The following is a 24,836-nucleotide window of genomic DNA, read 5'->3' as shown; positions in this document are numbered from 1 at the left end:
CAAACTGTGTGTATTGTACTATAAAAAAAATAAAAAATTAATTGTGCCCAATTTGAAACTTTTACAAATTACAAATAAAACTACTACTAATTAATTTTTGTTGATATTTGATGAACGCTTTAAACAGAAATTATATCGTCTCAAAAATAAAAATGATAAAATCAGAAATCATATATATATTTTTTTTAAAGTCACATTATGGAACCGAGTTAAGTGTTTATTCTTGAATTAAACAACCATAACATTGTAAATTAAGCCAGCAATCAACTTGTTATGTTGACTAATGGTATCAAGTATCAACCAATTGAATAGACAGTTCTAAAGACTAATTTACAGTGAAATTATTGTGCAATAATAAACAACTAAATTAATTTTACATTGTACATAATTGACTAAAGACAGGTCTTTTATCATAATAATAATAAGGAATTACAACATTTCTCCCTGAATCAAATTACCAACTTCCTTCCTTGGACATCTTCAGAAAGTGGCAGAGAGTGATATTTGGAAGCTGAGGAGAACCCCTTTTCTTCTTCTTTATCTTTGTCATCTTTGATGACTCCACACCACCATTCATATCTGTCACTGTATCTGAGGCCAAGTTGTAGAACTACCACCAACAAAAATTAAGATTATAAGCTTCATGTACACTTACAAGAGTATAAATGGTTTCACGAGCAGCGACAGATCCAAAAAATTTTAGAAACGGCAGCAAATATAATGCATATATATAATGAGAAAAAGATTTAGATAACAATATAATAAGGATGCAAAAAACCATGATTGGTATCACTAATGCTTCTTTTTTGTCATTTTCATGAAAAACTTCCCAAATTTTCAAGCATAGAAGGCGAATTGAAATTTCAACAATAACATGGAGAGCAGCATATCTGATATTACCTCACAAACACCATGCAGTAACAATCTCCTAAAAGGATCCTGAATTTGCAGCTCAAGAACATCTCCATCCGAGCTTTTCGTTATAAACGTCCGTATACATTCCTTAAGAAGATAGAAAAGAATAAAAAATATGTTTCTATGTAAATTGCAAGATATATTTTTTATATAAAAGTTAATCCCTTTTCTTGTGCACAATGGTGATTTACAGGTTAGAAGGGGGTAATTAATAATCAAATATGTACCTCATAACCCTCTATGAGTTCGGAAACAGAGCTGCGTCGAAGTGCCTCTCTTGTTCGACAATCAACTCTATGCCAACCATTCAATACTGCCAACTTGTCAGCATCAACACGGCCTTTCCTCTTGTCTAAAGAGTTTTCGAAAGCATGGATCATATTGACCTATCGAAACATATGAAACCTATAGTGAGATGTTTGTTGGCTGTCTCTACATTACATTCCAACATAACCAAACAAACTCAAGTGCCAACCAATAGTTAGCAATTGGCACTCTAAACTAACTTCAATTCTCATGGCTCATGCGCACACATAGCAGAACATAAACACTAAAACACACCATGTAAGCACATTCGTTGCAGATATAAACTCTACGATACTAAAAATTGTAAAAGATACCTAGATCACAGAATAACTTCTAAAAGGATATATTTAGTACCAAAAGCAATAATTCACTGTAAAGCTTCTTGAATTCAATTATAGGTGCATGGAATTATCTTCTTAAACAGTAAAAACGTTTCAAGGAGTTTAAAAATAAGAGAAGCAAATATAACCTCTTTATCCATGTCTATATTCCTGAATCTGTCCCACTCTTCCACATTAGTCATGGAAAATGTTGAAGGTGGAACTTCTTCACCTGTGAAATGAACCCGATCGTCATTTTTTAAAATGAAAATTAATCCAGTCATTACTTATACTAAAGAAACATTGAAAGTTCAAAAATTAAAACGCTCTTAGGTAATGACTTTTTCTTTTTGGGCGGGTTTGGGGTATCACAGGAAGCATGCAACAAAACTAAGCAACCAAAGTTTCAGGAAAGATGCCTCAGATAATTTACCCCATGGTGGTGGAGCAAACAAGCCTCTGATTTCCTCCGCATTTAATCGTGGAACCAGTTCCATCAGGAGACGATCGTTTAACCACCTACGGGATCTTCGATTTGTAACCTGAAACAGGTAAGACTAGTCTCAGCCTCTCAGGTTGATTAAAAATCTAATTAATAGAATGGAGAACTTGCTGCTTGTAATTGTTATAAGTTATAACAGCCAAAAGTATTCAGTTCACATAATGACATAACCAAGTTTGCAAAATTCATATCAACAATTGTAAACATAGCAAATGCACATTGCACCAATATATCTAAAAAAGGGAAATTGTTGAAGTACCTAAAGTCTTAGAAGAATCAGTTAAAACAAATGATACCAAGACACATTCTAAGTGACAAATTCAATTTATAAACCAATCTGTAATACCGACTTTTTTCATTTAAACCACTCAGTCATGAAAACACCATATTGCAAATTTATATTCAAACGGGGGTGATGAATTTTCTTCAGTCCAACCATAAACATAGACAAAAAGTGGATAGCATTAATAAGCTTCTCAGCTGCATTCATAAAATGCATTGCATAGAAAAATACCAATGAAATTGAAACACCAATGCATCTTGTTTCACACCATACAGTATAAGTAATATAACAATATTTGTTTAAAAGAAATAAGGCCATTTAAGAAAATTAAGAATTGTATTTTTACAAACATAAGCATTAGAGTTGTAAAAGCAGTAACAACACTCAAAATATTATCATCAATGAGTTCTGTGCATAAAGGAACAACCTTTCCAGTCAAGCTCTCAAGGAACTCAATCTTCTTCTCAATTGACATCCCACCAGATTTTCCACCATCTCCTGTTCATAACAAAATAGAACAAATTCAAAATCCATCTGAAAAAAAAAAAATCAATCTTTTTCCTCTTCTAAAAAAAGCTTAAAACTTTGAGGATAAGCTTGAGCTGAATTAAATGAAAAAGGATAAAAGGGGTACCTTTAGAAGGGTCAATGAAAGGAGAAGAGAGAAGAAGCTCTTGTTCTCGGTGAAGAACCATGGCTAGAACTAGAAGATCTAATTAATCAAATTTTTGGAAGCAATTGAATTGGATTGGATTGTGTGAACTTTTTTGGGAGAAGGATAAGTATTTAAATACTAATTGTAAAAATTGAAACTTTCAACAACACACAAGAAGAAGAAGAAGAAAGATCACAAATCAGAGATACAAATTGTGTTGATATGAAAAAGGGAAAGAATATTCTTTTGGATTTGTGTCTTTTCTTCTTAGATTCTTAATTCTTTTCCTCAGTGACGACGGTGTCGGGTGTTCTCTTCTTCAAGGGTAAGTAATGGGCCGATCCAAGCCCATTAATAATATTATTGGGCTTTATTGGGCCTAGTGTACAGATTATTGGGCTAGGAATATGAAAGTTTCAGTGGCTACACTACAAAACAAACACTATCGGCAGAGGCACCTGAAAAAAGTTTCAAGTTTCATTCTCCGTTCTCCTACGACAGCGGTGTACGGCGGGGATTTCACGGCAGCAACCAGTCTCTCCTTTTCTCCGGCAACCACCAGCAAGGTACGAGGCGCAACAAAAAAAACTTTTTGTTTCCTCGAAAAAATGGATATTTTTGCGAACCAAAAATTTTGCTCTTGATCCTTTTAATTCTTAATTTACAAACTTTGCATAATTCGAATGACTCGTGTATATGAGTTTGAAGTAAATTCTAAGAAAATTGATAAATTCGCAGGGTAGGTTATTGTATAGATAGAGTGAGGAGGAGATGAACCCTAACCATAATCCACAATCAAGCGATGGAGGGAGGCATGATGACGATACTGCACTCACCGAGTTTCTTGCTTCGTTAATGGATTATACTCCTACGGTTTGTTTCATATCTATGCTTGAGCTCTTTCATTGGAATTGTTTCATAAATTTGATTGAACATTTGAACCAACCGTTTCGTCTTCTTCTCAGATACCTGATGAGTTGGTGGAGCATTACTTAGCCAAGAGCGGATTTCAGTCTCCCGATCTTCGATTGTTAGTGCCTCCTCCCTTGTTACAGATTTGTTCCTTTTTTGTTTATGTGTGAGTTTAGCTTTGATGTTTTGACATTGTCAACTAATCTATATAGGATTAGGAATCGCCATATTAGAGCTGATTATAGAGAATAATGGTCCAATTTAATCTTTGGTTATAGGCTCAAGTTAGGATAGTGAATCAGATGTAGGATTGTCCTATAGCTAGAGGTAGAGGTAGGCCTAAGAAAAGGTTAGAGGAAATTTTAGAGGAGATTAAAATATAAATGGTTTAAAGTCATATATTTGTATGATCATTCAAGTGATAAGCATAAGAATCAACCATATTTGGTTGTGACTATTAAAATTGAAGTCTTTTACTTAATTATCCTTTATTTTCAATACTTATGGACTAGGCTTCGCTCGAGATGATAGTGACCAGGCATAAGCATATAATACTTGTAGTAAGTATTTTCGGCACCAATGTTAATTATATGAGTTAGTAGAAGCCTGTGTCAGAATATATAAGGAATGAGCAATAGCAGATTGCGTTGCTTCGCTTGTCCTCAACTTGTATGCAGTATCCCAAACCATGCCATGCTTGCAGAAATCTTTATTGGTTTGTTGTGAACTTATAATATAGCTAAATTTATCCTTCCGAATCCGTAGTGGATTCAACATTTTCTTCCTTTTTTTTTCTTTTTAAATTATTGTTGATATTTATTCCTACAAAAGTTGGATTCTTAGCCCCCTGTATTTGTTGTTTGATTGCAAATGTGGATCACTATTTCAGGACTAGATTGGTTGCTGTTGCCACTCAGAAGTTTGTTGCAGAAGTTGCGGGTGATGCACTTCAGTATGTTTCTTCTTTTTCTTTTTTCTTTTTTTTTTGTCATAATCTGTTTATAATTACCCATAAACCATTGGATATAAGTTGTTCATGCATGTGAGTGATGTTGGTCAGTACATGATGGATACTATTTTTCTCTCTTAATAAATGTGTATTCAAGGTAGTTTATAGGATAACACATGGGAAAAGAGCCTGTGCTTTCATCTCCTTTTCTGTTGTGGTCCATAGATATATACACACTAGAATGAGGGCACATCATGATAAGAAGAATGTAAATCCGAAATTCAATATAAATTATGTTGTTGACTATTACTCTCTAGAACTCTGCTTGTCCTCACTTCTAGGTGTACTTGTAGGTGGCTTTGTATTTGAATGCTTGTATCTTTGTCAATGTTTGTTGGTTTTCTTAGTTTAATGGTTATGAGATATGACAATGTGCTTCATCTTTAGTTTCTTATTCTGCATATCTTTTGCATTACTATATTGGCATGACATTGTGACTAGAGTTTAACTGTAGGCACTGCAAAGCAAGACAAGCAACAATTCCAAAAGATAAAAGGGACAGGCAGCAGAAGGTTCTGGAAGCTTTTATTCTGGTTTTGTTTATATTCTACATACACTCGTCTTGTCTTTAGCACTTACATTTTTTTTTAACAGGATAAGCGCCTTGTTTTGACGATGGAAGACCTAACAAAGGCGCTGCACGATGTAAGAATTGTTCTGTATATTTAAATTGACTGTCAAGTTTTCCTCATTAATATGTCATAATACATACAATCTGTTATCCATATTTTTTAAGCTTTACACAAACCTTCAGTCATTTTGAATATCTACTCAGGTTGTATGTTGAGTATGGGAGAGGTTAAGTCTTCCAATTGACGTAGCAAGTTATATGCATTGGAGCATATTTATGTCCAAGTTCATAGATATTAGTATTAGTAAAATGATGGGAATAATTTGTGTCTAAACTTAACGAGATTTGCTTAGAAAACTGGTAGAGGAGGAGAAGATACAGGTTGAGGCCAAGCTAGATTGGCTCATATATGCATGATCTCGAAATTAAACAATATGAACATTGTTTATAAGCTTCTTCAGGGAATAATATTAAACTGTACATCTGAGCTAGGGTATTTGACGATTAAAACATCTTTCATCTTAATCAATTTTACTAAATGCAGATACAGTAATATTTCCTTGCATTTAATCGGTATGATATCTTGTATGAACAGTATGGGGTGAATGTGAGGCACCAAGAATATTTTGCTGACAGCCCTTCTACTGGAATGGATCCTGCTACTCGAGACGAATGACTCCATGTTTAATCAGGTTTAGGTTTCTACATTCTCATAGTAAGTAATTCCATATGAGTTTGTGGAGTTGAGTCTATTCCATTTATATGCTCTTGGTTTCTAGATTTGTATTATATACCTAAGGTCATGTTCCATTAAGCCCATTTTGTTTAATATTACATTGGATAAATGTTGCTGTCTGTTGAACATGTGTATCATCCCATGGTTATAACTAATGATAGTGTGGTTATGCAGGAATGGCAAAATTGCTGGTGGAATGAATTTTATGAAACACAAGCCTATAACATTTCCATGGAAACACCAAAAATACTGCAATTATTCGCTACTGACATCACGGTGCATGTAATCAATTGTGAACTAGATTAGCAATGAACTTTCCTACTCTCTTTTTTTAAGGAAAAAAAAGTAACTTTATTGTATCATTTCCCCTTGCCCTTTTTCTTTCCTTGGAATTAATCTTTAGTCACAGCTGAAATGAATATGCTTCTCTTCCTAATTATTGTTGTGCCTAAAAATTCATCAAGTTCAACATCTCAGGAGTTCATTAAGTTCACTATTAACCGCTCATCCTAATAATCGGTGTATGTAAAATTTCACCTAATGCAAGATCTCAGTTTATTATAGTCCTTGACTATTGTGTAAATTATAAGTTGGATTGTTATATTTACACCCATTTAGCAACAACCATTCTGTCTGAACCCTGAAGACACTGCTCCGACTTATAAAAAAATGCATGCGTTGCTTAATACACGTTTAATATATATTTTGTATTTATTTTTTTTACTATTTTGTATTCTAATATATATTTAATACTATATTTGATTTGGTAACTAATTTGTGTACAAAAATAAAATGACGAACTTTAGGATGGAATTAGAGTAGCAATTATTTAAAAGCTTAAATAACAAAGTAAATATAATCAAATATTATTTACATACATCTGGTTGAAAAGTAATGCATCACCTCACCGAAATGGGACTCTGGGAATCAATTACATAACCAAATATTTGAAAGCATATACTTGGGTCAATTCCCTTTTTAGCTCATAACACAAGTTAACTGATTGAAAATGCATTTGGTATAGTACATTCTACGTCATCAACCTCCGGACCATCTCACAAGACATCATGTAAAACTAAGATTATAACATTAGAAAGAAAATTAATTTTACAGCAATTTCCATGTAAATGGGAGAAATATCTAAACCTCAAAAATGATTATCTCAGCGTATGCAGGACAAAGTTAACTTGGCTATAGAAATGCATTTGAGAAATTTTACAAAGTGCAGCATACATGAATCATCTTCAGAATACGTCCTCTCAGAGTTGAATCATATTCTACAATTGGAAGCTGAAAAGGAAGTAGAACATATCTAAGAGCGAGAAAGCCAGAATCAAAATAAAGTACACCGTCCGATCAAAGTGTGTACTTACTACAATATACAAACTGGTTCAGATCAAGAGTAATTCTTCCTTGTTTTGCAGTATCAAATGAATTAAACAGATTCCTGAAAGACATAATAGAAGGTCCTTATCAGTGAAATGAAAGTTCAACACTAGGTCAAATAAAAATTGCGTGGAAAATATTGCTTTCTGGCTTTTCTCTGAATATATATACCTTGCTGATTGTAAGAATATACAAAGTGATATGAAGACATCCAGTCTAAACTTCCCACTTTTACTTTGATCAAAGCTCTGAGAATAATCAAAGAGAAACATTTGAGCATGGCCTTCTAAATGGCAATGTTGCATAGATGAGAGGCCTACTATGCAGTTGTAAGCAATCAAACAAGGACTAAATAAATTTACATGCTAAACACATTGCATTATTTCTTTCTCCATCTGACTAATAAAGCATTTTCAACTTATTATCCCAAGAAAGGAGCATACAGAAATTAAGGCATGGATAATAGTAGTGTAAACAAACATTGAGAATTGAGATAGTTTTGGCTTAACCACTAGTCGTCAATGTGATGTGCAACTTCTCCAGGATGATTTACTACACAATTAAACTATGACGATGCCTTACCGCACAGGCAGAGTAAAATGCAGGAGAATCCAGCGTGAAGCCAATCTTTACCAATGCCTGGAAACAGATTCGGCAAAGTTATTTAGAGTTGCATCCAACATTACACATAAACTACGCAACTCAACATTTTGTTGATACAGCTTGGGAAGTACTAATAAGAACCATAAGCTCGTCTGGCTAAGCAAAACCAGTGACACAATAAACAGAACATCTTTGAAATCATTCTTAAAATATACCTCAAAAACGTCATCAAGGACAAGAAAGCCACGACCCCTGCATCAATGAACCGAACAAGAAGTGTTATACTGCAGAACCAAGTGATCAGCCAAGCAGTGGATCTTTAAAACTAAACTTGTTCCGGTATGACCACAGAATTATACTGACAAGCTAGAGTTTAGACATAAGCTATATAGGCCACAGCGATATCGATCCAAAATAAGCATGAACAAATTGATTATAAACCTTTCATGTCGTTAGTTTCTTTCCTATAAGATCATTCACAATGTAATTGCCTACAATAATATCACTCGAAACTACATGCAAGATAAAGTTCTGAAAACAAATAAACAGAATGGAACAAAAGCATATAAATAAACCAATCACCTCTCAAGATCAGAAAATGCATGTTGAACCTGAAGAGCCATTTATAGTGGTTATTAGAACCAACGTACTTAATATCAAATATAGGTTAATGACAATAAACTCACATATCAAATGCATAATAGAGAAACACTAACCTTAATAAGGAACTTGTTGAGTGCAACAAATTCTAGAGCAAACCATTTACGAGTAAGTTAGAGTGAGGTAGAACATGTTTCAATTCTACTATAAACAAACTCCAACAAATAAAGTCCCATATATGAAAGAACACTACTTTCCAAATTTCAAGATAGTATTTGATTATTGATGTAAATCTCAGCTTCTTTTTAGAGCATAGTGCGTTAAGCATAGAGTGCAATGGGCATATACCTTCAAAGCTCATAGTACCATTCCTATCAAAATCATACATCCTACACAATTATGAGAACAAAAAACAAGAAAGGAATTAGATTATGAATGGAGAAAATTGAAACATAATAGCATTTGAAACACAGAAATTGGATATATGAACTTGATCATCTGCTCAACAACTGAGAGTGGAAATTCCAGGTTTCCAACCGCTAAAGCACTCTGATTATTCAACCAACAAGGGGGAAAAAAAGTTTTTTTTATTAAATCACAAAACAATATCAATTGAATTCAAAGTTTAAATGGAAAAATAACAATAATAAAAAATAACAATAAAAAAAGGACCTTGAGTTGGGGAGCAGTTATGGTTCCAGTTTTGTTAGAGTCAACTCTGTCGAACCATTCACGAATCATAGCGTTGTTATTGTTGTTGTTGTTGTTCTCCATTTCAGTTTCAGTTTCACTGATTCATTCATTCAACCACTGCTTCTTTTTGCTTCCTTCTTCCACCTCGTCTTCTGATTCTGATGAAAACCAAATCGATAAATTGAAGGGTCTACCGTGAGGACCATTTTAGAGTACACACCTTAACCCATTCTTTTTTTTGTTTGGTCAGCTAATTCCTTTCACAAACAAAAAGGGCCCAATGGGCCTTCCTTTCACAAACAAAAAGGGCCCAATGGGCCAAGGCCCATTAACAATATTTTATGGAGAGTCACTTCAATTACAGAAATGATGGCCAAGTCCAAAAAAAAAAAAAAAAAAAGAAATGATGGATAATTTAATTCTTTTTCTCAAGCGATGTTGTCAATTTTTCTTACACCCATGGTTTCTGTTATTTTATTATTTGGAGTAGTGTAAAATTGCAAGGTTTTGAAAACCGAACCGGTAATAAAACCGTTTTAGTTATTAGTTTATTGGTCTAATCGGTTCAACTATGATTCAATCGAAATAACCGTTTTATAATAAAACGAATAAATAAAATAATGATAGCAAGGTTCCATATTAACTAACAACAATTATTCAAAATTTGTTACAATAAAGAATAAAATCATAAAAAGATGTATTATCTTCTACATTCCAATCAAAGAAAATATCTAATATGTTTTTTTTCCAAAGGAAAAAATAGAAAATAAATTAGAGAAAGAGCGAGAGACTATTCAACGTCACTGTTTCACAGTAACTTCACAACCGTTTTATTTGCAAAACAAGGTCATTTACAACATGAACTAATACTATAAAAAAAAATGAAAGCTTTCATAGCCAACTAGATAGAATTGCTTGCATATTTAGAAAAGGGTAATCACCCAAATTTTGATTCAAAAAGAAATAATTTGGTTTTCAAAAGTATATACATTGTTCTATCTGACATATCTCTAAAAGAAAAGAATAAACTACTCTACTTACTAGTTACTATCATATGTCACAAAATTTGATGTCTTCTATCTACCAATATGCAACAATAACTAACAAAGGCTATGGGATCAAAGGCATACAAATCACTACGACTTAGTGAGGGATAGGAGTGCACAAGACCCGGTCCGACCCGAAAATCCGGACCGGACCCGATGACTTCGGAGCTAATTTGGTCCGACTTCGTTACGGTCCGGTCAGACCCGAGGTTTCAATAGATGGCCCCGATTATTTATTAAATCGGGTTCGGGCCAAGTCTCGGGTCACCCAGATCCGGCCCGTTGGACCCGTGTAGTTATTTGCTACTTAATATTTTGTTGTTATTGGTTGATATGACACTATAAATTATTATTATTATGTTAATCTTGTGTTGGTTGTTAACTTTGTTTTAATTGTCTTTTGAACTTTGAATGTTTAATGTCTAATTAATATAATTATTATTATGAAACTTTAAATTATTATTATTAGATTATAAATTATTATTATGCGAATGTTGCATTGTTATGGAATAATTATTTTTCAAAATTTAGAGGTTCAAAAGATGTAGAATCTAATTTTTGGTGATGTCGTGATAAAGTTGATCAAGACCCGGGCTTCACCCGGTCTAGACCCGGCTTAAGTGTGGCCCGAAATTAACACGATTTCATCGGGTCTAGGGTCGGGTAAGGGTCTCATAAATAGACCCGGTCATTATTTAGGGTCGGGTTCGGGTCACGACGAACCCGACTTCACCGGTCCCCATGTGCACCCCTAGTGAGGGATATGAAAGAATATATTCACACATCAACAAACAAAATTACGAGCATCAACAAGCAAAATTTCAGACATTCAATTTAAAAAAAAAACTAAAAAGTTAATTTTTAAAGTGGGTCACAAGATTTATATCCTTAATCATCATAGGGCCAACCTCAGAGAGAAGGTCCAAGCATGGTGGTAGAATCTCTTTGGAAGCAGAGATTGAGCCACACTAAATCAATAGGAGCAGTTTTAACATGGTAGGTTTAACATGGCAGGAGCAGTTTTAACATGGCATGTTTTCATCTTCCACTCAATGAACAATTTATTAAATCAACAACAGCAAAACACAATATAACAATCAAAATGTCAAGAACAACACCAAAATAATAATTCATCAAATTAACAAATTAATAAGATCAATTAAACCTGAAAATCAAAATAACAAGAACAATTAAGATTTTAAACTACAGCAAACCAACAACAATACAAGAACTAGAAAAATATACTAATCATGAAAACAACAATCAAATAAAACAATAACTGAATAATTAATACAAGAAAGAACAAGAAGGAAAAAAAATCACCCTAGGATGAAACAGTTCTGAAATTCAAACAGTACAGGGAGAGGGAGGAGCTTTAAAATGCGACGAAAATGGCTGAACGGAGGCTGAACAATGGCGGAACGGTGGCTGAAAGGTGGCGGAACAGAAGCTCGAACACGCGGTGTAGAGGGCTGAACAAAGGGCTAAACAGCTCCAGCAAGGGCAGAGCAAGGGTTGGCCAAAAAACAGAGGCAGAAGATTGAACAAAAAGGAGGCGGCCGCGCGGCGAACAAGGGCGACGTTGTGCAAAAGCTGTAGCAATGAGGACGGCGGCGGTGGCTGGACATTGAAGAACAATGACGAGATGGAGGGTTCCTTGGGTGCTTCCTCCAAGCTGCGTTCGAGTTCTCTTCTCTGCCGAACTGAGAGCGAGAGGTGAGAGTGGAGGGCTGGAGGCTCGAGAGGAGAAGGAGAGGGCCAGAGGGGTGAGTGGGTCTGTGGGATATGAGAAAGCGGTTCGGATAGATGCCAAAACCGGGGATATGAGAAATCGCTATTGGACCGTCGAACCGGCCAGAAATCGGCCGGTCGAACCGAACCGTAACCCGGCCGGTTTTCTAAATTTCTCCAAAATGCTGCCGTTTGGATTGAGGAACTCCCTAACCATTACCCAACGTCCCACTCCCAACCCTAGTCTCTCCAAAACGGCAAACACGCGCAGCACTCCCATCATGCCATCACCCTTCCTCTCATCGTCATTGAGCTCCTCCTTCACTTCTGTCCCGCCACCGGCAAGCAACCGCCGCCGTTGCAAATTGGAGCTTTGAAGCCACTGTCGCAACGTCGTTCTCCTCCATCGTGCATCCACGCTTGAGCTTCAAAACCACCGTCACCGGCCTCGCCTCCTGCCTCCGTCACGCAGCCACTGTCTCGCCGGCGCCAGTTCTGTTCCATCGCGTCAGCCCTTCGGTCGTGCCCTGTTCCTTTCTTGCTACTGATCTGCTCTGCTCTGTTCTAGCATTTAGTTCTAGGTATTAATTTTTTTTTAAACTATAATTGTTGAATAATTGTTGTTACTTGTTAGTTAGTCTGTGAACCTTGCTGTTGTTACTAGGTTGAATAATTGCTGAATAATTGTTGTTAGTTAATCTGTGGACTTGTTACTGAATTGAATGATTGTTGAATAATTTTGACTTTTGAAACTTGAGATTACTGGGTTGGAGTGAGTTACTGTGGGTTACTGTGATATTGTAATTGGATTGTATTGTTATTGGATTGCTGGTGATTTTTAGGTATGGATGAGAGTATCAACTAAGAAACACCTAAGGCTATTGGATTGTTGTGATATTGTATTGTTATTGTATTTTTTTTCCTTTTGGTTAATTTTTGAAAAAAGATGTTTAATCTTTGTTAAAATTGTGCTGAAATTTTGCTAAAATTGTGATTAGCTGAAAATCTTGTTAATCTTTATTGAAATTATGTTGAAAATTTTGTTAAAAGTTTGTTAGAATTTCTATTTGTTCATTATGAGTAGAAGGAGGGATTTAGAATAGTTCTTCTGCAAGGAGAAAGGGATCATTATCTTTTTCTATTGATAACTTCAAGTACACGTTCAAGTAGTTGACTTATTGGGAGAGAAGAGAGCCATGAGAATGGATCTTACACAACAAGGATTAAAGGTAGAGAATGCAACGGTTAGGCCTTTAGGGTCTGCACTTTTTGACTCTGCCGTTTCCATTTCTTTTGTCTCACAATAAGTATGCCTTGTTCCATCGAGTATCGGATGCTACATTTTAAATTTTTAATATCATTGTCTAATAATAATTGATACTTCTACTTTAATAAGTGAAATTATAGCGTTACACAAGTTCACACATGAATATGGATCTTGATTATGACCAATCTTTTGTTATAGAAAAAATAATTTTTTTATTTTTGTTTTTAACGAAAAAATAGATGAATTGAATTAACTAAATAAGTAGATGATTGAATATTTATGATTGATTTGGTTAATTCAATAAATTTTTTTTTGTTTTTTGTGATTATCTTAAATTTCATATAATATTATAAATTTTATATGTATATAAAATTTAACTTTTGATATTTTTTTTATATTTGACTCATGTATTGTATTTAAATGTGATTATGATGAGATTTTAATTGGAATTATACTTTTAATTTGTCTATATTTAAGATTTATGTCAGAATATATTTATATTTTTGTATATTTATTTAAAATTTAATATGTTATTTTATTATAATTTGATTATTTCGGTTGAATCACGATTAAACCGATTAAACCTTTAAATCGATGAACTAATAAGTGGTTTGATGATCGGTTCAATTTTCAGAACCTTGCTGTGGGTGACTCATTGACTAGGGTTCCTTTCAGCTGCTGAAAGGAAAACGTAGTGTATTTGGCAAAATACAATAGTTTCCCAAATTGATTTGCTAAAAAGGATTCTTTTTTCCCAATACTTAGACACTTGAAACCTTGTTTGCATTTTCTCCTTGGTTAATCTTCAAGATTGGTTTTTGTTGCATATCACCTTGGTTCTGAATTATTGATACTTATGGGCTTATGCATTTGTATAGTAGTTTACAAATTGCTATTTTTGCATTGTAATTTGCACTGTAGTTTATATTATAGTAAGATGAGATTGTTTACAAGTTGCCTCTTCTTTCTTCTCTTTGATGATATTCAAACAATTATTAGCAAGCATCAAATTTCCGTGCCGATGACGATCGTAGTACCGGGGATCGCAAAAATGTTTGTTGGTGAAGTTGTTGAAACAGGTATGGGAAGTTTCCATTTATAGCTTACAAGCATGAGATGGTTCATGCACGATGTTTTTAAGGTCAAAATCTCGCAGTTCTTGGTTCTAAGAAGGCCAATATTCTGATTCCAAAAGTTCCTGTTGATAAAAACTACTACTTTTTTGCAGCTAGAATAGTGATGCAAGAGAGGAATCAGGACCAATTCGTCTATGTCACTTGAGAGAAGCATATAGACGATTAAAGCTTGAAGGAAGAATATTTAAAAGACCAATGTTGAGGCTCTTCCGGTAAATTTATGAATTGTGAATGTAGTGGATGATGTCACTGGTTTGCAGCAGTGTCTTGTAGGTAGATTTGGTACTCGCTACTCAGTACCGTCATGGCCTCATTCGTGCATCCTGATATTTGTTACTGTTTGTAGGTAAATTTGGAATATTTTCCCATTCCTTTATCAAATATTAAATTTCTGAACACAATAATTATAGGCCTCAACGTCTGTTCTATCTATGTTGAAGTTGAAATGCATATCTGTGCTGCAATGACAGATGCTGTATATTGCATTGCAAAGCTTACTGTGTTAAATAGATAGCTAGCTTGAATAACTTGGGAGAAGGAGAACTAGAAGAGGATTTGAGCTTGGTTGCAAGAGATCTCAGTTAACTACTAGGGTCAAACTAATGTATAGTCTAGGGTTTTGCTCCTCTAAATTAAAAGTTTGTCCAAGCTATTTTAATCCCTGTTAATGCTAAAGTTGAATAATTAAATTTTGGTTAGTAGGTATACTTATATGTCCCTGGAGTTGAATGATGTAATGTCTTACTCCCCAAATTTGGGTTGAGTTATCTATGAACTATCTAAAAGAAAATCTGGATCTTGGTATTTTCTGTTTGATTTGTGATTTGTACTTGTTGGGTTGAGATACTATTGCTTGTTTCATTTGCTGGATTTGCTAACTGATTAGACCGCAATCAATATAACTAACATACATGTCATGGATTTTGGTTGCTTTCAAAGGCATATGTTACCCTTTCACCTCAGCTACTGGTGACTATGTTTCAAAGAATTTTGTGCTCCTTATTGAAAGAAAAGCCTGTTCTTTTTGAAGTTTATTGAATTGTAGTAAGCTAGCTTATTTTAAGATACTAGCATAAAAAAATTGGTGGAAACCAATTGCTAGTCTAATATTACCAATGCTGCCAAACAAATGCCTTCTGCAACTGAAAGTCTGCCAAACATTTTAGGTTATCTTTGAGATTGATTCTAAACAACTATTTTAGATAAAATGAATAAAATAAAGCAAAACTTGTAAACCTTAAAAGGAAAAGGATATTGGTTGGCTTGAGTAATAAAAAATATTTACTCTGTTTTATTAATAGATGGCAAACTAAAATATAACAAGTTTAATTAATTATTTATAATAGAAGAAAGAAACATCTATATCTTAATATTTTTGGTATAAAAGTAATTAACAATCTTTTTTAATTTGTGGTTGGTTAATCACTATCTATTGTAAACAACCTTGTTTTTAAGTTTTATTCGTGTTTGATTACTTAGATTTGTTTCACCTAAATATTGATCTTGTATATTTATTTTGTTCAGTTAACTGTAAAATTAATGTCACATGTATGCAACTCAAATATCTTAACAACACAATTTCGATTTTTTTTTCTTTAATTCCGTGGCTTTCTAATAAGTACAAATCGTCGCCACATACATATTCCTTTTTGAAAATTTATCTATCAATGCCTCAGAAAAAAAATCACACGTTAGCTTTCCACTTGTATATCAAAATATACTTCCGTACTAATTTTAACACAAGATGTTTAATTCAGATAATTATTTTTACTGATTAAAACATGCATGTCATTTTTACTGCCTACTAGAGGAGGACTATGGAAGGATATTTGTCAGCTACAATTCATGAATCAACATCTAAGGGATAAGATGCTTACAGGCCTGTCTATGGAGGTTGGCGATGGGTGTCGGACTCGATTTTGGGAGGATGTATGGTTACTTGGTGGATCTTTGAAGGATCGCTTCCCGAGGCTTTTCTCAGTTTCAAACCAATGTGGATCTGTTATTGGGGAGTGCGGGTTTTGGGATGGGTTTGAGTGGATTTGGAACTTCCAATGGAGGCGTGAGCTATTCCAATGGGAGTTAGAACTCCTGAGTGCCATGCATGAGATCTTGAGACCTGTGAGACTAGTTCATAACAGAGAGGACAGAGTGGTGTGGAAATATGATAAGCGAGGTATTTTTACAACTAACTCATTTGTGCAGGTGGTGCAGGAGGAACTGATCCCAGAGGAGGTAACTAGCTACAACTTCACCAGGACTGTTTGGAAGGGGTTGGTTCCGCCTAGAGTGGAATTATTTGTCTGGTTTGTTCTGATAGGAAGAGTGAATACAAAGGACAGATTGAGCCGGTTTGATATTATCAGCGAGGAAGACGTTACTTGTGTTCTTTGTAACAACGAGGTGGAAGATGCTCACCATTTGTTTCTAGGATGTGTGTTTGCTTGGCAGGTGTGGAGTGCTTGGATCTCAGCATTTGGGCGACGATGGTCGTTTCCGGGAACGTTGAAAGAGCACTTTCTTAGTTGGACAGAAGAACCAAGGAGAGTGGAAGAGCGGAACCACCGGTTAAGGTGTTTCTGCGCGATAATCTGGAACCTCTGGTTGGAAAGGAATAGGCGAATCTTTCAGCACACAAGCAAAGGAGTTGAAGAAATTATTAACATGTCTTCGATTATTGCTAACGAGTGGAGCGGTGGAGATCCCTTTAGTTGTTGATGGCTATGCCGAAGATGACAAGGGGACGGCTTTCGTTATTGTTTGTTTTTTGTTATATTTGTTTGTTTTTAGTTTGGCCGACTTGGTTGCTCCACTACTACTGTGTTGAGCTGTTTGCTTTCAAAAAAAAAAAAACATGCATGTCATTTTAACATAAAGTTCTATGCACAACATAGTCCTGCTTCAATTCTTCAAGTTGGTGGAGATCACTTCTCACTCCCCCTCTGTTATAAACCTTGCCAAATTGTCAATTCAACAAGTTTTAAAAAATACATTTTAAATTCATTTTAAATAGCAAAATTTATATAACATTTCATTTAAGTTGTAAAAAAAATTAAAGTTTGAAACACAAGGATGAAAAAATTAATATCCAAAATTTATATATAGGTTGCAATTATCTTTTCTTTGTAAGCTTCTAAGAGAGTAATTTTCAAAACTATTTTCTAAGATTATAAAGTTAGCATTTAATACCAATAATTTAAAAATATATTATATTAAAATTATCATTATAAAAATAAAAATAAGTTTTTAAATTTTAAACCCATTATTGAACACATGGCCCTTCAAATACTATCCACAATATCAATTCCCATCAGGTCAAGTCACCAAAAAAAAAAAAATTCCCATCAGGTCAAGCTTCTTTACAATAAAATACAAACACATCAGCCATTGGCGTAAAGGTTCAGTGACCCATTAAGACATTTGGCCTATTCCGATTACCCTAATCCTTATAGTAATATTTAGTGCGTGGAATAAAAATTCAACTAACTATAAACATTTCAACTTAAATTATTTATCATCTAGTTAAATCTATAGGACATTATAATGGAATTTGTCGCATAAAATCAAAACAAAAGATATGTCATGATATATTGGAAGATTATTATTTTAATAATTTTCATTACTAACAATATACTTATCTACTATATAAAGATTGAAAGAGGTTTGATATACAGAATTTTTAATATATATAGTTATTTGTACAATTTAAATATAAAATCTCTTAGTTAAAAATAAAAAGAACTAACCATCTAAATTAATATTGTGTTTATTATTATTACACAGAATAAATAAATAAGAGGGTGGATTAAATACACTAGTTATAAACTTATAATAATAGACTCGCATAACATTGAAGTAATAAATATAAATAATGAATGACATTAAGCAAGACGAACCCTAGTAGCATCAAATAAGACTTTGAATAAAAATAATTACCGAGTTTGACATGACTAATATTTCCTAGTGTTTCTTCATAAAATGAAAGGTTATGAAAGTTAAAAAAAAAACACATTTAGTTAAAAGTATGATGTTAAATTTGGATTCTTTAAATTTTGAATTTTTATTTTAGAGAATAAAGTGTAATTTCTTATTCTTGAATGATTTTTCTTTTATATTTTTTCTTTGTCCCATCTATGAAATAAATGATGAGAGATCACACTTGATTTCTTAGAAATTGGTGTTTATAATATTTGAAAAGATAGTAAAAATTTTACCATTGTTATGATAAAAATTAGATACATGGTTATATATTTTTCTCTTTCTTGTTTTGTTTTGTTTTTGTTTTTGTTCTTTAGAAGATAAAATAAAGTTATTTCATGCATAATCAATCTTATATACTGAAGATAGAAAAGCTAAGTTTCATTTTTTTTATTTGAAAATTAATTGATAAAATTTAAAAGAAGACTATCAATAATTCAATCTCTTATTTTCTATGTCTTAAAAAACCTTTATAACCGAAAAGAGATAATTAAATTAAATTAAAAGAAATTACTGTATAAAAAAATTAAATAATTTTTTAATTTTTAAATATTGCACTTAGTATAGATTATAGACATCTATCGAATCATTTTTAACATTTTTCGTTTGAGCTCCACTTAATTTTATTTTGTTTTCTTCTTATTGAATATTTTTTTATCTCTTCTTTGATTTAGAATTTTAGAAGAATGTAGTTTAATTCAATTGTAGAGATATCAACCATTTAATAACGTGTAACATATTGATTTATCAAAATTATGTGTATTTATATATAAATATATAATGATTAATTTTAGTAATTAATTTTAGTATGTAAATAATATTTTTTGCATCAAAATCGAAAATAAAAATTGACCCAACTAATGGCCCATTATTTGCCCAGCATTTCAACCCACGACGTGCTCCAACAGCTTCTACTCTTCCAACTTTCAGCTTGGCTACATTTATCAATACTGCTATGGTCGTACTCGTATCCTGTGCTAGCTACTAGGGTGTACATGGGTCGGGTGAAGTCGGGTTTAATATATCAGTCAAATAATAATAATAATAATAATAATAATAATAATAATTAAATTAAAAATTAATATAATAAATTTTTTTATTGAATTTAGAAATTTATTAGATTATAGTATTGAAATATAAATTTTTTATAGTTTAATTTAATTTATTTTTTTTGTATAATTGTTGAAAGAGATAATAATTTGAATAAATTAGTGTATAAATAATTATGAATAATTAGTTATTCTATAATGTATTTAAAAAATTTGAATTGAAGATAAGATAAACTTTTGATAAGATAAGATTTAAATTTAAAATAAGATAAACTTTTGATAAGATAAACTCATACTCTATATATACATGTGTATAACAATAGTAAAAAATCACAATTTGTTCCTTTATTTCTAAATACAATTTTTTGTGAGCAAGGATTAATTTTTGCTGAATGCGCATAGCACCTTGGTACTATTAGAGGAAGAAAAGTTTTTATCGATGATAAAGGTCTTCAGGTATTTTGTATCTAATTTATATTGTTTGGATAGAATTTTAGAATTTACTTGTTACTTCTGGTCTATTATGAATACATTGTAATCCTTCTCCTTCGTCAGTGATCAGGGTTCAAAGTGTGAAAAACGAAAGCAGTGAGAATGAAGAATGCTGGAAAGAACTCCAAGGGGAAGGACGCCGGAGATAACCGCAAGGCAAATAGAGAAGCGTTTTTGTTGTTGAAGGAATGCCGAAAATCGTTTTTCGAGTCGAAGGAAAGCCGGAAATTTGTCAGCAGCGGATTCAGCGGATCGTCCAATAAGGGAGGCCACGGCGGAAAGTTCACGTGGATCGGCGGCCAAGACTACTGGCAGATGGAGATCGATCCGGTGGCTTTGGATGCCAATGATCCAAACTTCGACGATCCGGAGGATTATTGATATGTTATGTTTGAGTTTGTGGTAGCATGACTGTGTTACTGTAAATATATGGAGGATTCGATCATTGATATTGAAGTGTCTAATTACAGCGTCATTGTCAGTTTCAACTGTTTATGCTTTCTATTAAACTTAATCTAGTTTAACCTACCATTTGATATTACTTTTACTTTTGATTTAATTTAACACTAAGGTGTCTTTGGTTTAACGGTTCCAGCATCAAACACTAAATAAGCGGTTTAGTTTTTTTTTTAATGAAATTTTAATTTTTTATTTGGCTTTTTTTTTTTTTTATCACGGGTGAACTATTTCACCAACCCGACTGACAAATAAGTAGTACACCTTTAAATTGTTATATTCTTCGTTGTCCGTAGCGAATCAATTATTTTTCAATTTTATATGTGAAATTAAACTTCTATAATTGTCTCCCTCAATTAAGATCTAGGCTCAATTCCTGAGAACTAAGAAGGCAGAATAGAATGCTTGTTGCAAAAGCAAAGGATGCAATCAAGACATGTATATGCTACTGAAGTATCTTAGCATATGAGTATAGACACATTTATTTATTTATTTATTTTAAAAAAAGAGAGAAACAATTTCACATGGAACAGAACTGTACATATTCTCTACAAACACTTAGCTTTAGAACTAACTAACTCTAGCTATATTATTATGATACATTAAGTGTGTTCTTCTTCTGCATATATTTCATTCCATTTTTAATACAAATTAATTTCTATCATGAGAGTAAATATACTTTTTCTAATTTGTTAGTATAATTGATAGTAGGATAACATTGAATCACTTTTATAAACGTTAGGGATACAAATAGGACGATTTAAATGTTAGGGATACAAATAGGACTTACCTCAAACGTTGGGAAAAAAAACGATACTTTACTCTAATATAAAAGAGTATTAGTATATATTATTTTCAAAAATATCTTTCATTGTATATAATTTATAAAAATATTAATTTACTAATTTTAAGAGTTAAATTCATGACTTTTTAATTTTAGTGTACAATTATTTGTTTAACTGATTTCAAATTATTATTATTATTGTTATTATCTATATTTAACTCAATATGTTTATGTCAAACACAGGGTTCTTGGTAACATAGCGATACTTCAACCACTTCCAAAAACACCTGTTGGACCTTGTTCCTGTTTTAGATTAGATTCATTGCGCGCACTCACACTCTCACTCTTTAATCCACACCTTTCTTCTTCCTCGGTTTCTCAGAATCAAGGGTACCCCTTTCTCTTCTCTCTTTACTTTAGATCCGCACTTCAGAAAGGTACCACTTTTTTCTTTTTCTTTTATCTTTCAATTTTTAAAATTGAGATTTTGTTTTCTCTCTGTGTATGCACATGAATGTATGTGTTTACGGTTTCCCTTTGCCACACTTAATCCTAATCCTTCTAAAGCCTCTTTCCTATTTTTCCTTATTTGGGTTTATATTTATCTCTTCATTCATTGTAATTAGTTCACACCATAGTACCCTCATTAAATAATCTTCTGGAAAAAGATTTTTTCAGTTAGCTTATTGGAACAGATATAGGAAGTTGGGAATAAATCTTCCTAACTAATTTTCCTTTTTTGGTTCTGGTTTTGGTCAATTTTCTAAGGGCTCAATCATGTGAAGCTTAATAAAATTTGTTCTTTTTTCCCCTGTCAATGTAATTGATTGTCGGTGGAAAACCAGTTTCTTGAAGATATTTGATTCTGATCACTAAATGTTTTGAATATATTAGTCTCTGGTGAGGTTGAAGTAGACTTGAACTTTAGCTGGTTCTAATTTGGGAGCATCATCATGTCTGAAGTGAAAAACAAACTGGATTTATTGCAACGGCTTGGACCAGACATGTCAATAAAGGTTCTCACTCATTTGGACCCTTGTGACCTTGTCCGCGTTTCGACTCTTTCCCGTTCTTGGCACCAATTTGGTAAGCCATTTGAGTTCATGGTTTGTGAAATTTGTAGCTTCTCTAACGTTATATTGTCTTGCAAAGTCTATTTTTTTGTGATACATTATTGGTATTAAATTTTCCAATGTTGAAATATTATGGTGCTGTTTAAATTGTATTGATTTGCATTCCATATATTATGCAGTTATTGAAAATGGCCTTTGCAAGCATCTTTGCTTGAAAATGTTTCCTGAACTATCTGGTGTTAGACATGTCATCGAGGTAGAGAACATGATTGAACCAGTGAGTAACATGCTTGGAAGTTCTTCGAATTGGGAATATCTCAAGAGAAATCATAAAGTCTATGCGTTCCTAGCATGTGGTCTCAGTCCTTCTATCAGCAGAAATTGCATCTCGAGTGCCGTAAGTGCATCCAGCTACAATAAGATCCGCGAAGAAAATGATGTGAATACGTTGGACCCTCGAGATACATCGTACTGGTCTAGTGAAGGGAAAAGTGATCCTTCTGTACCAGAGACTTTAGAATATATGCTAACTTCCAAACTATGTCTAATCACTGAGATTCATGTGCAGCCATTCCAAGGTTAGTCCAGTAGCTAATTGACAAGTTTGGTATTAAGTTGAACTGAAAATGGCTAATGCCGAGGATATTAACTTCAACTTGATTAGCTGATTAATGTATCTTTTTACCATGCAGCATATTCAGCAAAAGCTGTCCGATTCCGAATGGGCCGTGCAAGATACGCGACAAAGTTAGAGTTATCAGAGATGTGTGAACTTGATTTTTTTTTTGCTGATAAAATATTTGGGGGTCCTCAATGGACATATACTTCACCTGAATTTGCAATGTTGCAAGTGAGTTGCACTATTAACATGCTTGTGATTTTGCATTTCCTATTTTCTATCCATAAACACTCTCAACAAAGAGGAGGATTGGGATTCAGCTACATATATCTTTTGAGCATTAACGGATCTCTTTTTCCCTCTAGATATTTTTGTGGACTTGATCTATTTAAAATTGCAATTTTTTTGTAGCATAGATTACTCTATGCCACTGTTTAATGAATTATTTCTATAATGAAACTGCAGGAAAACTGCTTGCAGAAATTCAAGCTACTTGAACCTGTTCTGTGCATTGGAGATGTGCTTCAAGTTGAGCTGCTGGGCAGAGTTCAAAAGAAAGAAATGGATCAATTATTTTACATATGGTTAATTTGCAAATCCTTTCTCTTACACATACACATGCACACAGGCACACCCCGTCATAAGCAGTTGTGCATAGATAATTCAATGTTATTCTGCTTAAAATTGTTGAAGGCATAGATAATTCAATGTTGTGCATAAATAAAGAATTGCCATTTTGCTTATATGTTTCTAACTCCGATAAATTGGATATCTTTGATGCAGCATCTCTCATGTTCAAGCCGTCGGACGGCCACTTTTGCCAGCATTTGATGTCGAAATAGACCATCCATCAGGAAAGTGTAGATTGAAGTGTATGTCTCCAACAAGAAGAGGCGCCTCGAGCAGTCATTCATGACTGCGGACTTTTACCACAAGTATAATGCAGAGGGGCGTGAGACGTTGGGAGCAAATTCTTGTTGCTGCACTGCTTGGTCCTGGTGCTGTTGTATTTGATGAATGATGAAAAATAGTGAATCAAGTCTTGTTGATTCTCAATAAACTGAGAAACTTGTGTAAATGGGAGCATCAGGAATTAGCTGCAAAGATATAGGCAATCTAAAATTACTTAGATTTGTTTCACCTAAATATTGATCTTGTATATATATTTTGTTCAGTTAACTGTAAAATTAATGTCACATGTATGCAACTCAAATATCTTAACAACACAATTTCGATTTTCTTTCTTTAATTTCGTGACTTTCTAATAAGTACAAATCGTCGCCACATACATATTCCTTTTTGAAAATTTATCTATCAATGCCTCAGAAAAAAAATTACACGTTAGTTTTGCACTTGTATATCAAAATATACTTCCGTGCTAATTTTAACACAAGATGTTAATTCAGATAATTATTTTTACTGATTAAAACATGCATGTCATTTTAACATAAAGTTCTATGTACAACATAGTCCTGCTTCAATTCTTCAAGTTGGTGGAGATTACTTCTCACTCCCCCTCTGTTATAAACCTTGCCAAATTGTCAATTCAACAAGTTTTAAAAAATACTTTTTAAATTCATTTTAAATAGCAAAATTTATATAACATTTCATTTAAGTTGTAAAAAATTTTAAAGTTTGAAACACAAGGATGAAAAAATTAATATCCAAAATTTATATATAACTTGCAATGATCTTTCCTTTGTAAGCTTCTAAG

At 33.2% G+C, this 24,836-nt stretch overlaps 4 protein-coding genes and 1 long non-coding RNA gene across 8 annotated transcripts; 3 read left to right on the top strand and 2 right to left on the bottom strand.

Moving 5' to 3' along the window:
- Positions 1 to 201: 201 nt before the first annotated feature.
- Positions 202 to 3,275, bottom strand: LOC112728414 (uncharacterized). The gene is made up of 7 exons (XM_025778533.3): positions 2,961 to 3,275; positions 2,754 to 2,824; positions 1,975 to 2,083; positions 1,691 to 1,773; positions 1,143 to 1,301; positions 901 to 1,002; positions 202 to 610 (listed from the first exon to the last, which is right to left on the bottom strand). The coding sequence occupies exons 1-7, from the start codon at positions 3,019 to 3,021 to the stop codon at positions 455 to 457; spliced, it is 741 nt and encodes a 246-aa protein (XP_025634318.1). The 5' UTR covers positions 3,022 to 3,275; the 3' UTR covers positions 202 to 454.
- Positions 3,276 to 3,402: 127 nt separating this feature from the next.
- LOC112728415 (transcription initiation factor TFIID subunit 10) lies at positions 3,403 to 6,645 on the top strand. 2 transcript variants are annotated; one of them, XM_025778535.3, is made up of 8 exons: positions 3,403 to 3,547; positions 3,720 to 3,854; positions 3,947 to 4,011; positions 4,783 to 4,845; positions 5,357 to 5,414; positions 5,497 to 5,547; positions 6,069 to 6,165; positions 6,384 to 6,645. In XM_025778535.3, the coding sequence occupies exons 2-7, from the start codon at positions 3,753 to 3,755 to the stop codon at positions 6,147 to 6,149; spliced, it is 420 nt and encodes a 139-aa protein (XP_025634320.1). In that variant the 5' UTR covers positions 3,403 to 3,547; positions 3,720 to 3,752; the 3' UTR covers positions 6,150 to 6,165; positions 6,384 to 6,645. The 2 variants fall into 2 exon arrangements, with proteins under 2 accessions (XP_025634320.1, XP_025634319.1); XM_025778534.3 differs by having other exon boundaries at positions 6,069 to 6,188.
- Positions 6,646 to 7,034: 389 nt separating this feature from the next.
- On the bottom strand, positions 7,035 to 9,672 carry LOC112728412 (uncharacterized). Its single transcript, XM_025778529.3, has 10 exons — positions 9,471 to 9,672; positions 9,289 to 9,347; positions 9,147 to 9,187; positions 8,915 to 8,946; positions 8,781 to 8,809; positions 8,414 to 8,450; positions 8,178 to 8,234; positions 7,767 to 7,843; positions 7,583 to 7,656; positions 7,035 to 7,499 (listed from the first exon to the last, which is right to left on the bottom strand). The coding sequence occupies exons 1-10, from the start codon at positions 9,570 to 9,572 to the stop codon at positions 7,480 to 7,482; spliced, it is 528 nt and encodes a 175-aa protein (XP_025634314.1). The 5' UTR covers positions 9,573 to 9,672; the 3' UTR covers positions 7,035 to 7,479.
- Positions 9,673 to 12,479: 2,807 nt separating this feature from the next.
- Positions 12,480 to 17,584, top strand: LOC112728410 (uncharacterized). 3 transcript variants are annotated; one of them, XR_011868917.1, is made up of 4 exons: positions 12,480 to 12,849; positions 14,535 to 14,614; positions 14,764 to 15,017; positions 16,480 to 17,584. It is a non-coding gene; the product is annotated as an uncharacterized lncRNA (long non-coding RNA). The 3 variants fall into 3 exon arrangements; XR_003166235.2 differs by lacking the exon at positions 16,480 to 17,584 and adding an exon at positions 15,142 to 15,487; XR_011868916.1 differs by lacking the exon at positions 16,480 to 17,584 and having other exon boundaries at positions 12,487 to 12,849; positions 14,764 to 15,075.
- Positions 17,585 to 21,226: 3,642 nt separating this feature from the next.
- Positions 21,227 to 24,371, top strand: LOC112728409 (F-box protein At4g00755-like). Its single transcript, XM_025778526.3, has 6 exons — positions 21,227 to 21,867; positions 22,325 to 22,516; positions 22,683 to 23,081; positions 23,196 to 23,353; positions 23,588 to 23,706; positions 23,906 to 24,371. The coding sequence occupies exons 2-6, from the start codon at positions 22,384 to 22,386 to the stop codon at positions 24,036 to 24,038; spliced, it is 942 nt and encodes a 313-aa protein (XP_025634311.1). The 5' UTR covers positions 21,227 to 21,867; positions 22,325 to 22,383; the 3' UTR covers positions 24,039 to 24,371.
- Positions 24,372 to 24,836: the final 465 nt, after the last annotated feature.

This window comes from Arachis hypogaea, chromosome 12 (assembly GCF_003086295.3).
Source record: "Arachis hypogaea cultivar Tifrunner chromosome 12, arahy.Tifrunner.gnm2.J5K5, whole genome shotgun sequence".
Lineage (NCBI taxonomy): Eukaryota > Viridiplantae > Streptophyta > Magnoliopsida > Fabales > Fabaceae > Arachis > Arachis hypogaea.
This window is presented reverse-complemented; position numbering and strand designations above follow the sequence as displayed.